Source organism: Medicago sativa, chromosome 2 (genome assembly GCF_051527215.1).
Source record: "Medicago sativa cultivar Bolivia chromosome 2, Bolivia_mono, whole genome shotgun sequence".
In the NCBI taxonomy this organism is placed as follows: domain Eukaryota; kingdom Viridiplantae; phylum Streptophyta; class Magnoliopsida; order Fabales; family Fabaceae; genus Medicago; species Medicago sativa.
This window is the reverse complement of record NC_140750.1, coordinates 573,651-591,177: the sequence shown is the minus strand read 5'-3', so window position 1 is coordinate 591,177 and position 17,527 is coordinate 573,651. Positions and strand designations below refer to the sequence as shown.

Genomic DNA, 17,527 nt, shown 5'->3' with positions numbered 1-17,527 from the left:
AAACAGGATAAGGATAAAATGGAGAACAATGAAGATGAACAAAGATCAAAATCAGATTCTACCACAACAAAGTTCAGCTTCTGACATAAACTATTGAGGTTCTTGAAACACAAGGTGAAGCAGAAGCTCAATAGAACAAAGATATGAAGCTCAAAGAAGGTGTCATTTTATTTTTTTATCTTAGTACAGGCAGTTTAGAGGCCTTGCACACCTCCGTCAACCCGTCTAAGCCTAGTGTGATTCTTTGCCTTTGTATTAGTGGGATATACACCACCATTGCTGATGTAATCAGCACCATCGAACCATGCTTGATGTGCTTGTCTGGCTTCTTGCATGATGCACCAATTATCTTTTCAGGACCAAGGAGAGTTCTAACAAGACATGCAGGTATGTCAACCAACATGAACACTGTCCGCATCAAACAAGGGCCACATATATGCGGTCGTTTATAAGTGAAAGTACTCCATACGAGCAGCATATTTTAAGGCATACTTTTCCTTGAAAAAGCAATACAAGTGATAAAAAAAAAATGCATCACAATCACAAGACACTTCAAACAGAGTGACACAACAACCATTAATAATATCAAGAATAATTGTTACCATTAAGCTCTAGTCAAGTAATCGTTGATTTGAGAATTCACTGAATAATTTGGTAACCAAGGCACAAAAGGAATTAATTACTCTCCCATCTGAATGTTTTCCTTTAAATGATAGTCCGACATTGCATCAACAACGAGACAATATCTTTTCCAAGCAAGAGACAAGGTTAAATGGGCAGCCAGATATAGTTTGGTTGAGGCTGGTAAAGATAAAACCAACGAATGATGAAGAGAACAAGGTTACTACCATAATTGATTTCCAATGAAATATAAAAAAGAAGTTCAACTGAAATATAAAAAGTGGTCTCCTTAGCAAGAAAATATTGGAGGATGGGTATTGCTTTCAAGAAAATATTATTTTATAAAAAGTCTCTGCTCTGCTGCTATGCATGATGCCAAAGTACAACCAGTGCCATGAGTATTGCGAGTATTAATTAATTAAAGTGGCACTTTGAGCAGATTTCAAACAACACTGAACATATTTTTTTCCTGATTAATGTCTAATTTGTAATTGTGTTTAATAGCATAGACTAGAACAAATGCAATATAATACCCTCAACTTTGAAAGGAAAAATGAAATTCAAAATTTATAAATGTCCACAAAGCACAATATAGATGAGGACTTCCTCTGTTGAATAGAGGAGCCAAAAGAATCTTATTTCAAGCCAGCGCCAACCATGATGGCTAAAACTACTTTGAATGTAGGCTAGTTGGAAGGCTTCTCAGAAGATGTGGAACCCTTTTCAACCAGTTTTTTCAGCTACAACCATCTCACGTAGTCTTGCTTGAAGTGCCGGTAGTCCCGTACACTGTCATCTGTCCTAAGAAGCTTTCTATATCTATAGGCAAACCAAAGATCAAAGCCGCCATATACAACAATATAGGAAGCTCATACATAAGGATAAGCTTCTTCATGCTCTTTGATCGTTTTATACCGATTTTCCAATGAATCCATAAAGCCCGCAGCATAAGGAACACCGACTACTTGATCCTCACTAGTTTCTTGATAACTGCTGCAGGACTTGGCGATTGCTGCTTTTCATTATTGGTTGATTTTCCATGTCCTTGGAGTGTTCCAGATATCTTTGATTTTTTTATACCGATTTTTTAATGAATCCATAAACCCCGCAGCGGATAGTGCTTTATAGAGTAGTGGAGAAATTATATAACCTTTCTTAAAAGGATTAGTCAAGTATTTTCTCCTTTGCCATGATTTAAACCCTAAACTTTAACTCTTTGATTCCTTTAATCCCTTAACTCAATCAATTAGTGAGCTACTCATCCCCCGTCTATGATGCCACTCTGTTGTCTAATTAATCCAATAGTAGTGATATTTGAACATTGTATAGAAGCACTATGTAAAAGTACACTTAAAACAAATGTTAGTTTGATTTTGTCAAGAAATATTATGACTTTCTGGTGCACCAAAACTTGACTTCCAACATATCTAGTTATTGTTTCATGTTAAAATAGTATATGTGCTAAAATAAATGAATACAAAGATGATAGTTATCCGGAAATCGTATAAAATGACCGAAGAAAATGAGAAACTTGAATAAAATTAAAACAAAAGAATTGATTGCCAGTTCTTCTGGTTTGTTTCCATGTGTCGTGTTTTTTTAACCCTAACCCATTCTATTATCAAGAATAAAATTGAGAAATGACCAGTTCTTCTTATTACTCCTCAAAACTAGATAGGAGAACTTGGAGTCTGTGTTCTGGTTTATTTCCATGTGTCATGTTTTTTGAACTCTAACCAATTCTATTATCAGCGAAAAAATCCAAAACAAACAATACATTCAAGTCTTTCATTTAGCATACTCGTTGATCTCTTACAGCTCATGCACCTAATATGTACCTTATCAGGCGTGTTCACCACAAGTTGTACCCACATCCTAGCATTAATTACGATATAATTTGTTTACGTTCTTGGTGAACACTTGAATTGCTCCTTTCCATCTCATTTACAAGTTTCTGTCAAGAATATTGTGGCTAAAAGTTAGCCAGATGTAGTTTATGAATCATTGTCTCAAAGGAACTTATATTGTTGTCATGTAAAGAGATGGAATAACCTTTTTGCATTTTTGAGCCATCAATGTGGTTTCAGAAATAGAAAAGATTCCTAAAAGTAAATATGAAACTTTAACAAATCTAGCAAGTAACATTGGGCAAAAGCAATGGAGGATCTGATGGATCTGATATATGTTTTAAACTAACAATATCGATAGGAAAATCATTTCTTCTTCCCTTCTGAGTAATATGATCAAAACCAACACTACCTTTGGTGCCAATGTAGCATTAGAATCATCTTGGGGATGTGCCTTCACTCTTGCTGATCCATCAAATATGGACGGAAGTTCGCTAATCAGTAGTTTAGATCCTGCTGTGTCAAATAAAGATATGAACTGATTCAGTACCAATGATAGGTGCATGATCAGAATAATATGCAGCAGTACTCAATAAATAAAATTAATACAAACAAAGCCGCACAACCCTCAATATAATATGCAGCAGTACTCGTAATTATTCATTGAAACCACCAGTAGAAACATTCCATTTTCAAAATTGCTTTTTTCTTTTTCGTAAGCGAAAATTCATTAATAAAAACACTGATAATAGCACATAGAGTGCCAAAACCAAGAAAAGGCCGTGTGCCTCCAGACCTTTTATTTTGTAGCAAACGAGGCAATCGAAAACTATACCTTTACATAGCCATCAACTTGAATTGTTTCAGTAGCATGATAAGTCCAGCATCGAGTGCACGAATAGTGAATGCTAACTATACTCCGGTTTCTTTAACACCATCCTAGTATACAGATGAATATAACCTCTTTAAAAAAAAGAAGATGAATATATTAATCCAAAATAAGCTAGTTAAACAAAAGGTATAAAAGCTTTCAGAATTCAGAATTAAAGAGAATAGGTTGACCTGCAATGCTCTTTGAACAGGAGCACGACACGATATAGTGGCAAAAGGCTAGGGCGAATGTTGACCGTCCCTGAGATAATTTCAAGTAAATTTTAGCATTAGATTCATATGCTTTATTTATCTATAACAACATACAAAGGGGATAAAAGAGCATACATAGTTTGCACGTATGAACGTTAGTGCGGTAAAAAGAGCATGCATACGGGAACACTGGTGCTGATAATAAGAAGAATGAAGGATAACTAATGAAAAGGAGGAATATCTAGAAACTCGGTGGGTAATATATTGCCATAAGCAGCCGTAATGCATAGCTGGGGTTGCAAAGCTTTTAAATCTGACAAAAAAGTATCCTGCAAGCAAGGATTGAAGAGAGTGGGTAACTGGATTGAATTTTCTTCCCATAACATTATTGAGATTATAAAGGATGGCAGATAGGCCGGCACGAAGTGTCTGTCTTTCGGCTAATACACTTTGAAACAACAAGAAAAAACTAAGGGAAATGTAAATGAGAGATAAAGAAAACTATTCCTCATGCTAGTAAGCAAATGAAAACATTGAAAGAGAAAAATTGATTTTTTATTGATACTGTAAAAATTAAAAATATATAGAATGGAACATTTTTTTATTAGAATTACAATTCTCATATGCACATTTAAACTTAAGTAGAAATTCAATTATACTGTTTATTAAGTGTCAAACTGGCAATCAAGCAAAAGAAAAGAAGTAGAGAAATTGTCAGCTATACACCATCGAATTAATAAAATAAAAGATAAAAAATGGCAACGCTTTGTTCTAAATGGTATCTGTAAAGGGCGCATAAGCCTGTTGGTCATCATGCGTCAACAACTATTAGGGTCTTTTAACTGAATAGCTGGATCATATTTCAAATTGAAGTATCTGCATTAGTATCCTACAAAGAACAACACTCCCACTTCTGCTCCTATGCCTAAGTGAATGAGTTTGAATAAAATACAAGTTGTGTTGGTGGTGCGGAGCAGGTTCGTCCATTTTACAATCCCTATAATTAGGTGTTAAATCTCTCTCTCTCTCTCTCTCTCTCTCTCTCTCTCTCTCTCTCTCTCTCTCTTTAAAATAAGAAGTACTAAATCTCTCAAAAAAATAATTAAGTGTTAAATATGCAATTTAGCCTATAATAAAATAGAATAAAAAGATTGACCTTTTTTGACTTAGATGTAGCTGCTGTAAGGTTAGCATTATACTTGGTGGTTTTGGTGTAACCTATAAAATTTCATTTGATATTCATATATCATATTGGGGTTTCAAAAGGGTTTCAAAGCAGTGAAAGTTTCTTGTTTGGTTTGGAGATTTTGTTTTGGATAGTTGCTTGCTATGCAAGACTAAGTGCGTTGATTTGGATGCATCTGTGATGTTGGCATTGTTTGTAGTTTTTGTTTAATCTTCAAGATCTCAATAGATATCTGATGATATTTTAGATTTTTAATAAGCCTGTAAATTGCAATGCTTCCTGCAAGTGGGGTTTTTCGGGTGCATGATATGAATATTGGTTGTTGTAATTGCAGTTTTCGGTTCTTTTTAAAGTAGCCATTCTTATTCTTCACTCTGCGTAAAAGAAGAAAAATATGGTAGGTTGATGGTTATAGTTGAATTCATCCAAGGCTGTATGTTAACAGAAATTGCTCTATTAGAAACAGGTTGACTTTGTGTCTCTTTGTACTGTGAAGTTTGGTGAATGATTTGTCTAAAGTTAGATGTGTTTTAGTGTCAGATTACTATATAAACAATGACAATATCATAACTATCATAATATGTAAATGAAGATGCTTGTATTAACTTTATCCAAAAAGAAGATGTTTGTATAAATGTCCGAAATGTTGGATTCTTTCTGTTGGGATTTGTGATCATAGTGATAATATTCCAACATTTTTAGTTGAATCTCAATGTGAATGTATTTCAAAACTGGGACTAGTTTAGAAGTTAAATGTGATTTAAGTGATTTAGTTCGTTTCTCAATGATAGAATTATTCAAATGGTTTGGTGTTTGAACATTATTGCAAGAAAGTTGAGGTAGTTGTTTCTGAATGTTGCCACGATAGCAATCTATTAACTATGTCATGAATCAATCATTTTAAACGCTTAAGTTTTTAGGTGAAAGACATGATTGGTTTTATATCTAACACATTGCTTCATGTTTGAATGCTTATTTGTAGAATGGAAATTTTCAAAACAATTGTAGAGGTGGTTGGAATTATATGCCATTCAATGATTTTTGTCGGGGGCAATTTAATTTCAATTACCAACAAAGGGCGACACAATATGCTGATAACATGCAGTTACCACATCAAATGCCGACGGCTATTTTTCATAATAGGAAGTTAACACATCAAATGCCGGTGCCATATGTTGGTAACATACAGTAACCAAATAAAACGCTGTCACCCTTTACTGATAACAGGCACTTACCACATCAAGCGCTGACACCCTATGCTTATAACATGCATTTACCATATCAAACACCAATACCCTATGCTTATAACATGCACTTACCACATCAAATGCCGACACCCTTTGCTGATAACAGGCACTTACCACATCAAATGCTGGCACCCTATGCTGATAATAGACACTTTCCACATCAAACGATGCCACCCTTTGCTGATTGCTGGCACTTACCACATCAAATGCTGACACCCTATGCTGATAACAGGCACTTATCACATCCAACGCTGGAACAATATGCTGCTAAAAAAAACATCAAACGACAAAAGACTTTGCTAGTAAAAGGAACTTACCACATCGAAAGCCGGAAGACTATGTTTATAATAAGCACGATCCTGTCTGTTTTATTACCAACAACAAAACTGTAGATGTGAATTCTGATTCTGCAGCGGTAGAAATAGTCGTAGAGCCACCTGCAACTGTACCGCCAGATGCATCACCGTCCAGTTTTGAAACCCCAACTGAACATGGTTTACATATACTGAAATTGAACCTCAAGTATCGGAAGCTGTAGCATATTATGAGAGCCAACATCCTACCAAGGAAACAAATATTGAACTACTACCATCAGTCTTGATGGAGATTGATGTCGCTTCAGAGGTCAGTGCTGAAACCGAAACTGAAGATGGGAGCTCTCAAGGTGATGTGGAGATGGATGTTCTCGCCACTGAGTCAGGGTCAACTATATTGCCTCAGGTATTTCTTATTTTCTGATTTCCAATGGAAGCATCGAATAATATTGCACTTTATTTTGTTAAAATATGTGCTTTTCTGTTGTTACATACCTTTTATGAATCACTGCATTAAATACTTTGCTAACTTGTTGCAGGTATCTGTTTGTCTTACGTGTAGGGATGTAGGCTTTAAAGAGGCATTGGTATATTGCAACAAATGTGAAGTATATGCTCTACATAGGTACTTGTTACTTACTCTTTCCATCTACTCTATTGCATTTATTTGTAGCAGATTTTAATTATTGTATTCTGCTGCACATGCAAGATGCAACCACTTCTATTTCTATCTGGAAATGTGACTCCAAAGAAAATTGAAGCAATACACATTACTTCGCATCAATACCCTGAACCTTTTTTGTTTCTTTTCCATCCTAATTTGTTAGATAAAGCAGAAATAAGATTTTATATTTTAGTAGATATGCATGGTAATTTATGATTTTAGCAGGTTTAAATCATCACACTTAAGTAACAGATGCATCTATTTTTTGGTCATATGGACATGCTTTTAAGTTTGTATTGGTTTTGAAGGTGAATTCTAAAGACAAAAATAAGGTAATGTGTAATCTAAAACATCATTTAGATGGAGGTCTGTGAAGTTTTGTATCATTTGCCGATGTTTCCAATGCATCTATTCTGTAAGAGAAAATCGCTTTGTGAATATCACGGTTCAATTTTTATTTTATTTTTAGTTGGTGAACAACTCATTTGTATTAATAATACCATGAGCTTCCATCTTTGAAGCACCGATGCTTGAAATTTGGTCATGCGTCATACTCAATATGCCATCGATACGTTTTGGCAAATTATCAGATGTCTGTTTTTAAAAATCACGATGTTGTTCCATTTCTGCATCAGAAACATAGATTTTAGCATGCTATTTTAATTTTATTTTTCCCATCATGTTTTTCTACATATGAAGATTTTGCATTTTATAAATTTGTAGTTTCACATTCTTAAATGTTGTTTCACCTTATACACTTCAACTTCTCCTTTTCGGGTATTGTTTAGATGGGCCTGTGATTTTTACATTTGAGGTTTTTTGGCTTTGTGATGACTGTGAAGAAGAGGTAATAGACATAGATTATCCTGATCAAGACACTTCAGATTCAGAAAATGGTGAAGTTGATTCTAGTGAGGAGCAATGTGCAATTGTTGTTGATCCAATATGGAGGTAAGATTTTTTTTTTTTTTTTTGGTGACTTCTGTTATTAATGGATGGATTTGTTAACTGCTACGGCAAAAGCATTGTCTGAAGTTTAGAAATGATAAATTCACTGGACTAATTGGCCATTTGTCCAATTTAGCATGCCCTAAAGTTCATGAGGTGACAAAGCGTCTGCCTGAAGTGCTAGATGCAGAATTGCTTCAAAGATCAGATGTGCGGCCGGTGAGTTTCGCGAAATGTGGAACAAATAGTGAGAGCATTGGCCTTTATTTCTTTCCTCAGAATGAAAGGTGACATTTTGCACAAACTTGAGAACATGTTTGATTTGATGAAAGTTTTATTTCTTGTTTTCACTACTAAATATAGAAATGGTACTCTTATTTTCGTCTTGTTTTCTGTTTTCAAGTACTTGTGTGACACATTGAGGAATACACTATACACACGACATTTTGAAACCAATAGAAAGAGCTCCATGTTATAGTCCTGTTTTTAATAGTAACAACTTGCACAATCCACTAGTTTCATATCTAAGTTGTATTGAAAATATTGTCTCCGTGCCAGGGTGATTCGGAATTCTATGCTATTGTTTCTAGTATTATTTATTAGTTATCTTTACATTCCAACTTCGAGGTGAAGTTTGTTAGGAGACAAGCGAACATGGTTGCTCATAGTTTAGCTAGGGCGGCCTGTTCTTGGGCTAGTCACCGTATTTTTGATTCTTATCCTTCTTGTATTGAACATTGGATGATTAATGATAATAGTTAACTTTGTTTCGGTCAAAAAAAAAAGTTGTATTGAAAATAAGGTTTATAGCTCTAAGAACATGTTAGGAGTGAGAAAGTGCTACTAGTTCGGTTCACGAGAATAGCCTAAAAATACCAACATTGGTGGATTTTGGCATGTATGTTTGCATGCAAATGTTGTTGATTCTAAGGTGCTGTTTTTGGGATCCAAGCAGATGTTTTTTTGTTCAAGTGGAATGTTCACTTGACTTGGAGGCCACTCAAAAAGATACTACTGTCACTCAACAATATTGTCCTAACTTCAACCCCGAGTACAATGTTGATTTTAATGGAATGGTAATGTTATGATACCAATTGAAGAAAAGCCAAATTATAAAAGTGAAATCAATAAATCAGAGAAAAACGACATGTGTCACTTGATCTGACGATTAAGTCAAGAAAACTAACATAATTATTCTCTTAATCTATTGGCAAGGAAAGGTGTGAAGAAAATTGATGAAATCACTCATCTCATATAGATTGAATTTTAACTCGTCAACTTTTACAATAAATTTTAGGTTTAAGTACGATTTTAGCTCTCTTATTTTAAAATACATAAGTTTAGGTCCATCCCACAAATAGAGGGACCAACTCATTGAACGGATAAAAATAATGGAATTAAAAATGTAATTAAGCTTAAAATTTATTTTTACAATTTTTTTCTGCTTAAGTATACAACTTATTAGTCTTAATAAACATATTTTTTTGCAAGTATAAATGTATTTGTATATGCCAACAATATATTGGTCTAAGTGGTATGGAATTTGGACCCTTTAATGGATTGTTCTAAGTGGTAAGGGACTTTGACACCCCTTAAACATGTGGTCAAGGGTTCGATTACTGCTCAGCGCATGGAAAAAAATCGATTGGGAGGGGAGAACCCGTCTTGTATATCCCACAAATTCTCCAACGGAGATTAGTCACTGCTAAACAACGGTGGAAACTTCGTACCAATATCATGGTAATTAAAAAAAATATATTTGTTATACTCGACCAAAGAGATGTATTTGTTATGATTAATGGGTTAAGACCATCTTCGTTTTCTATTTTATCAATTAATATACTTCCTCTATAAATCATATATACATTAATTATTCAATGAATCTGAAAAAATTATTCTTTATTTATATATGTGACCGGAGATAGTAGTTTTGAAAATGCAAATATAAAGCATGACACTAAATACGTCCAAATTATTTTATTTCAAAGAAAAAGTCCAAATATTTTTAAAAAAAAAAAAAAAAAACTTAATGCGTCCAATGGGACGAATTATTGAGACGATTTTGATTTTTAGGTAGAACAATTTTTAATCAAATTTTACTTACTTTCCAACTAAACATATATTATCATACCCCTTCTTTACCTAATAACCAGAGGACTAACACAATTAATAATGATATGGAATATCCACGAGTTAGCCCAACAATACCAAAAAAAAAAAAAAAACCCGGTTTAGTAACCGGTTGAACCGCCATGGCATCGTCAGATATACTTGTATTGTATCAGCGTTTCATTTCATTTTACCAAGCTTCTCAAAACCCTACTCTCACCAAAACCAAAACCCTACTCTCTCCAACCACCGCCATGGCATCGTCGCTAATTCTCCTCCGCCGTAGCCTGAGATCACTCTCCGGCCTCCACCACTCCTTCTCAGCTACTGCGACTTCGCTTTCGGTCCCAATTACCGGTTCTATTTCATCACATTTTTCACTTTCGAAATCCCCAAACGTCGTCGACGGCGTTCAATCCCGTTCATTCAGATCAACCTCGATTTCTCTCTTGTCTTCTCGCTACGGAGAAACATCAGAACTCAGTCCTGAGATTGGTCCTGACACCATCCTCTTCGAAGGTTGCGATTACAATCACTGGCTCATCGTTTGTGATTTTCCCAGAGATAACAAACCTCCACCTGAAGAAATGATTCGTTTTTATGAAGAAACTTGTGCTAAGGGTTTCAATATCAGGTTTTTCTTTTTTATTATTATCAATCAATACAAAATTTAATTTAGAAAGATTAATATTATGGAAAAATTGTTTAATTTTGTATGTGTGATTTTTTTAGTGTTGAAGAGGCGAAGAAGAAAATTTATGCTTGCAGTACAACTGTTTACACTGGATTTCAAGCTGTTATGACTGAAGAAGAGTCCAAGAAATTTGAAGGTATTTGTTTTTTATTCCGCTTAGATTAGATTTCATTGACCTAGTTTATGGCCTGTTTGTTATAGATTAGAAAGAAAGAAAAGAAAAAAAAAGTGATTTTTATCTTGTATTTCTAAAAATGATTTTAAGTTACTCAAAAAAGAGTAGAAATTATTTCAAACTCATTTGTTATAAATTAAAAAAGTAATTTTGGCATTGCAAAATGATTAAATACTTAAAATGACTTTTTAAGATTAGTTGTTTAAATCAATTTTTCATTTGAAGCATTTTTTACAAAATTATAGCCAAAAAATGATACATTGTATAAATCATTCTTAAAGAAGCCACAAATGGGCCCTTAGATTTCATTGACCTATTTTAGTTGAGACAATAGAAAATGATTTTGGATTGTTGTGCTTTTCGACAGGTTTGCCCGGAGTTATCTTTGTGTTGCCGGATTCTTACATTGACCCTGTGAACAAGCAGTATGGAGGTAAGAATTTTGCTTATGTATTTATCGTCTCTCGCGTTCTGGTTAATTGATTGAAGCTACTCTTTGCTAGTTTAAAAATGCAAGCTATTTTATTTATGGTTTAGTTTAAAAATGCAAGCTATTTTATTTATGGTTTCTTAAATACTTGCTGCAAATTTTGTTCATGAGAATTTATTTGAGAGCAACTTTCGGTGTGTGATACAGGAGATCAGTACATTGAAGGACAAATCATCCCTCGACCTCCACCAGTACAATTTGGGAGAAATCTAGGAGGAAGACGAGACTATCGGCAGAATAATCAATTGCCAAACAACCGAGGGAGTCCCTCTTACAACAATCGGGATTCCATGCCAAGGGATGGTAGAAACTATGGACCTCCACAAAATTTTCCACCTCAACAGAACTATGGCCAAGCATCACACATTCCTCCACAACAAAACATTGGCCAACAACAACCAAATATCCGGTTTGATTCAGCATCGCAGCGTTTTCCACCCCAGCAGAGCTATGATCAAGCACCACAAGGGTATCCACCCAAACAAAACTATGGTCAAGCTCCACAAAATTATTCAGCCTCGCAGAACTTCAATCAAGCGCCACAAAACTATTCCAAACAGCAAACCTATGGTCCTGCTTCGCCACAGTATCCACCACAGCAGAGCTTTGGACCACCGGGAGAAGGAGAAAGAAGAAATTATGCGCCACGGCAGAACTTTGGGCCACCGGGAGAAGTAGACAGAAGAAGTTATGCGCCGCAGCAAAATTTTGGCCCGCCAGGACAAGGAGAAAGAAGAAATTATGCGCCACAGCAGAACTTTGGACCACCGGGACAGGGAGAAAGAGGAAACTCTGTGCCTAGTGAAGGTGGATGGGATTTCAAACCATCATATATGGAGGAATTTGAACAAGCCCAGAAGGGGAATAATCATGCTGAAGAACAGACGGGGTCCCAACAAAGATTTCCGCCTCCTGGCCCTAGCAATTTTACTGGAGAGGTATGATAGAATAGAATGGAGCAATATTTAAGTTTATACAGTAAGAATAACAAAAAAAAAATTGCAAAGGAGTAATGCTCTCCTTGTTTTACGAATCATGTGTACTGTAAATGGCATACGTATACGTCTTTGTTTCAATCAATGCAATGTGATTTGTTTTTGTTATTTTATGCAGGGAAGATTTTGATAGTAGTTTGGATCTCCTGGGAGGCCCTTGCTGAAGTTACCAAATTGCATTCTAAGTTGATTGCATGTCCTTGCCAATGGGGTCAATAATCGAATCTATTGATTTATCATTGTATATCTGTCCATGTTCTGTTTTCATTACAAAGAATGTGGTATGTAAGGCTCTTACCAGCTGCTGCCTGCTTATGTTAAAATTTTGAACTGGTTTATGTTTGAACCAAGACATTGTATGTGACAATGCGTTCATCCCTATCTCTAACTTATTTGTTATCCTTTATAATTTACACAATTCAAAAATATACATAAAAAACCAAACGACGTCGTATTTGACATCATTTTTCTTCTAATTTTATTTTGATTTCATTCAACTTAACCTATATAAATTCTGCTATAACATTTAAAGATGAGTTTAAAGCCTTTATGATTAAGTGGGTGTGTGTTTTACTGACGACTGGAAAGTTCAATAAGTGGCCCTTATCATCTTTAATTCAATGTCTGATCTGTGGCGAGTATGATGGGTGTGTGTTTACAATACCCTTTTTTAATGTTATGAATTTGCTTGTTCAACTGACTGAGATACGGAGTCTGAAATTGAAGTTATGGAGTCTGAAATTCTTTATGTAATGTGGTAGTTACTGCTGGTCTATTGACATGAGTTCTATTTTTTAATGTAATTTTGGGAGTAGGTATTTCTTCATATGAAGTTATTGCATATAATGTTTTTTGGTTGCAGAGGCAACACTATCTGCAATGTAACTCGATTTCATGTGGTTTATGACCAAAAAGAAAATAAAACAGTTAAGTGGAAGAACTTGTATTGCTGTGCATTGTAATGAAATTACTGTTAAATACTTCCATATGTATTGACACCATTCCTTTTAATAGTAATTCCAAAGAATACTTCATTTTTGTCCTGTCAACTTAACGATTGAAGATGGTATTTGACAATAGTGTTTAGTGCCTGTTGCTATGTTCATTTCCTTTTGTTTATTCTTATTAAGTAACACAATGTCATAAAATAAATTCAAATAAACATTTTCAAACGTCTCCTCAATGGGGGAACTCGAAAATTGTAAAATTCTCTAAACTCAATCAATGTTAATATAATTAATACTTCCAAAATTAAAAGTACATTATTAATTATCTTCTTTGCAAAAACAGATTTCTCTGTTTTTCTCTGCTCCCATTCACCCAAAGTCTCCCTCTCCCTTCTCATACAAACTCTCAAATAAAGTCTAAATGAAATGAAATACGAACTCTCAAATAAAGCCTAAATGAAATGAAATATTCTATTTGAAGAGAGAAATACATAAAAGTAGATAATGTATTAACCCTTTTTTGACATTTTTCTCTTAAAATGAATCTATATTTTTCTTTTCAATTTGAGAAGTTACATATGAACCCTTTGAAGTTGAAATTTTCTAGAGGTTCCATATGAAACTTTTTTTTTTTTTTTGGTCAGGTAGCCTATTGGTTGGTCAGATAGCCTATTGGCTAGATTCACACACATTATGTGTGAATTTATGTGTGAATAAGTGGGGAATCCGGGGTTCGAACCCCTACCCCTGCACATAACATCCTTGGTAGCTACCAACTGAGCTACACTTACAAGATTCCATATGAACCCTTTTAATGCCTTGAATATGAACAAAAAGTTTCAAACTGATGAAGCCAAATCCTTTGACCCCCAGCCGTACGAGTTTTGAATTTGTAAATATTCTTCTCCTTTTCCATTCTTTCCCACACATTAATACACAATGTCTATAAATAACTCCTTTCTTTTTTGGAAGAGAATACACCTTAGGCTAAGAAAGAAAACAATAAAGTTAGTATGAAAAAATAAAAAGGAACTAATAAAGGTGTAGAAAATAGTTATGGTTACGCACAAATTTGAAGCTCAAGAGGTCTTCTTCGCATCTAAAGGTTCCTAGCAGGCATCCACGGGACTCCAAAATTTGTCTCAAATAAAGGACAAACCACCTTTTTTTTGAAATAGTGAATATCTCTTTCAGTTTCAATTTTGCAGCCTATAAAAATATTCAAAATGATTTTAAAAATAACTTCAAAGGTAATCTAAAAAAAACCTATCGGTAATGGACATTAATTTATTAATAATTAGTGCTTACCGAAGGAAACTCAAACTTTCTGGTCTCATCATAGTATCCCAAGTATGGATAATCAACATCCCAAGCAATGCCTCTTGTTTGGATAAACTTTAGAGCTAAGAAAGTGGACCGAACATAGTGTTTTCTCTCTGGAGTCTCAGGGTTTGATGTATCGGGTTTTGATGGGTCAATTAATGGTTGCCACAAAATACCATCAACATGAAAAGCTAATCCATCAATTATACATTGAGGTGAAAACATATTTGCTCTCTGATTATTATGAAATGAAACAATGGCTTGAATTAATTGAGCTGCACTTATGGCCCAACAAAAATCTGAAAAACAATGCGGCAAAAAGAAATTTTGCGAATATTTCACGATCGATGATTTTACAACATATATCATATCTTTAGTTTATAAAAAGGTTTGAGTCATATTTTCATGGGTTAAATAAGTAAATGATACTCCTAAATATATCAACATTTGATTTTAGTCCTCCTAAAATATTTCTTAGGTTTCTGGTCCTCCAAAAATTTTCATCCATGGAATTAGTTCCTACTTTTTAATCAACGCATGTCCAACCTTCATATTTTTTTAATGAAATTTTTGAGAAATGGCTAGAATATTATGTCAATCTCTCCCAAAAAAAATTAGAGTTTTTAAAAAAAAACATGAATTAAATATGATTTTTTATGTTTTTGGTGCGAAAAAATCCATATTAAATTCATGTTTTGTTATAAAATTCTTTTTTTTTTGGTGAGAAAAAAATCCATATTAAATTCATGTTTTGTTATAAAATTCTATTTTTTTTTTTGGAAAATAATATCATAATTTTCTATCCATTTCAGCAAAATTTCATTAAAAAATATGAAAAGAGTTTACTAAAAAGTATGGACTAATTTCTTGTATGAATGGGCCCATCAAAGATAATTAGCATAACAAACTGAATTATTTATAGTAAATATCGCAAATGGGTCCCATAGAGATAATAAAGCAAAATAAACTAAACTAATTATAGTAAATATTGCAGATGGGTCCCATTAAGTTTAAGTTTAGGTTTACATTATAGTAAAACGTACATTATAGTGATATACCTAAAGCAGCATGCAAAGTTTAATTATAGTAAATATTCAAAATGGGTCTCATTATATTAGAATGTACAACATAGTGATATACCAAAAGCAGCATGCAAAGTTTAAGTTTACAGACTACCCAATGTCTCTTTGTTGTCTGACGTCGGGCAACAAGTAGGCACGGATTTAGGTAGAGGTAATTGGGGGCAGTTGCCCTCACTAACCGTCAACTTTTTCCATCAATTAGTAAATAATTATATTTCTAGCCTCTTAAAATTCAATTACTGCCCCCCACTAAATAATTAATTGATTTTTTGTAAAAGTTTTCTCTGAACTACTTCATTTGTCTTAAAATAAAAACGCTCAATACGTATTTCACTCTCATTGAGAAAATGTGGAAGCGTAATTAATATATGTGTTTTATGTAAAGATGTATCTAAAATACCTTTTGTGTGTGAATGTGTGTGTGCGCGTGCGTGCGTGCGTGTGTGTAGTTAATCTTGACTTTTAATATTTCAAGATATTTACTTGTATTATTAAGGAGTTTATTTCGAAAAGAAGAAATAAATGCTTCTAATAATTTGAAAAGAAGTTTATACTTAGGGATAATTTTTTGTCATTGTGTACTCACATTAAGCTACAGATGGAGTAAAAATTAAATTGTTTGCCTTTGATTTGCAACCACAACGATGGAAATGAATGTTTTTTTATAGGCAAATGTTAATTTGTTGATGAGAGGGAAAATGTTAGTATTAAATTCAAAATTTGTTTTTTGTTGTGTATAATTTTACCCCAACTGGACAGTTTTTCTGGATTCGTCCCTGGCAACAAGCCTTTAGGACGGTGGGAAAACAAGAACACTATCTTCTCCTAATCCTTCTCTTCTTATAAACTTATCTTTAATTTCCTGATGTATGACCATCAAAAATTTCTGGTTGAGTGTCCATTGATTGTCGACTGTTTTATCTTTTTCTTTTGCTTTGCGTTTACCTTTTCCTTCTCCAGAAGCAACTTCTCCTTCTCCTTGCCGTCCTTTTCCTTTTCCTCTTCCTCAAGGAATACGAGTGACCTGTTGCCATAACAACTTATGTGCTTTCCTTTCCCTCTTCTATTGCAGGTTTTGTGTTTGTGTTTTCCTTTCTCTTGCGAGTCGTTGCCAGTACAACTGTGCTTTCCTTTCCATCTTCTATTGCTGGTTTTGTGCTTGTGTTTTCCTTTCTCTTGTGATCCGTTGCCGGTACGACTTCTGTGCTTACTTCCCCTCTTCTATTGTCATGCTTACGCTTTTCTTTCCATCTTCCATTATCGGTTTTGTACTTATGAGATAATGGTGTGGAGGTTTTCGATCCATTGTTGCTGAATTTGCTTTTCCGGTGGCCTAGAAATAGGGTTTTCCGATACCGAAAACTAAGGCATTTAGTAAGAAGGGTTTTCCAACTACTTTGGTGATTTCGCGCGGCTATTTAAAAGGATTTGAGTAAGGGCCTTTTGGGTATTTTCTATAATGGGCTTTATTATGTGGAAAGTTCCTCAATAATGTCTACGTTGTATTAGTTTTTTTTTTTGTTCAAGTATTAATTTTGTTTTTTTTTACAAAAGGTATTAATTTTGTTTTTAATTTAGGGTTAAATATTTTTTTTGCCCCTTTAAAAACTAGTATAAGACCCTTGCATTTGCACGGGTCGTATAACATTGCGGTTTCTATATAAAATCAATTACGTTAATAATAATGTGAAATGATTAAAAGATATTAAATGAAAATTATCAATAAATGTTACTTTTGTATTAATACATTAAATATTTGATATGCGTTTGTTGTTGATTGTATGTGTTTATCTTTTTTCAAA

The 17,527-nt window shown here is 34.0% G+C and overlaps 1 protein-coding gene and 2 pseudogenes across 1 annotated transcript; 1 reads left to right on the top strand and 2 right to left on the bottom strand.

Moving 5' to 3' along the window:
- Window positions 1-194: 194 nt before the first annotated feature.
- On the bottom strand, window positions 195-6,542 carry LOC146943358 (uncharacterized; annotated as a pseudogene).
- On the bottom strand, window positions 1,346-2,235 carry LOC146943359 (uncharacterized; annotated as a pseudogene).
- A 3,664-nt stretch (window positions 6,543-10,206) lies between the features above and the next one.
- Window positions 10,207-12,761, top strand: LOC146943357 (uncharacterized). Its single transcript, XM_085741634.1, has 5 exons — window positions 10,207-10,653; window positions 10,752-10,849; window positions 11,256-11,321; window positions 11,526-12,316; window positions 12,492-12,761. Exons 1-5 carry the CDS (start codon window positions 10,274-10,276, stop codon window positions 12,501-12,503), a joined length of 1,347 nt encoding a protein of 448 aa, XP_085597760.1. The 5' UTR covers window positions 10,207-10,273; the 3' UTR covers window positions 12,504-12,761.
- Window positions 12,762-17,527: the final 4,766 nt, after the last annotated feature.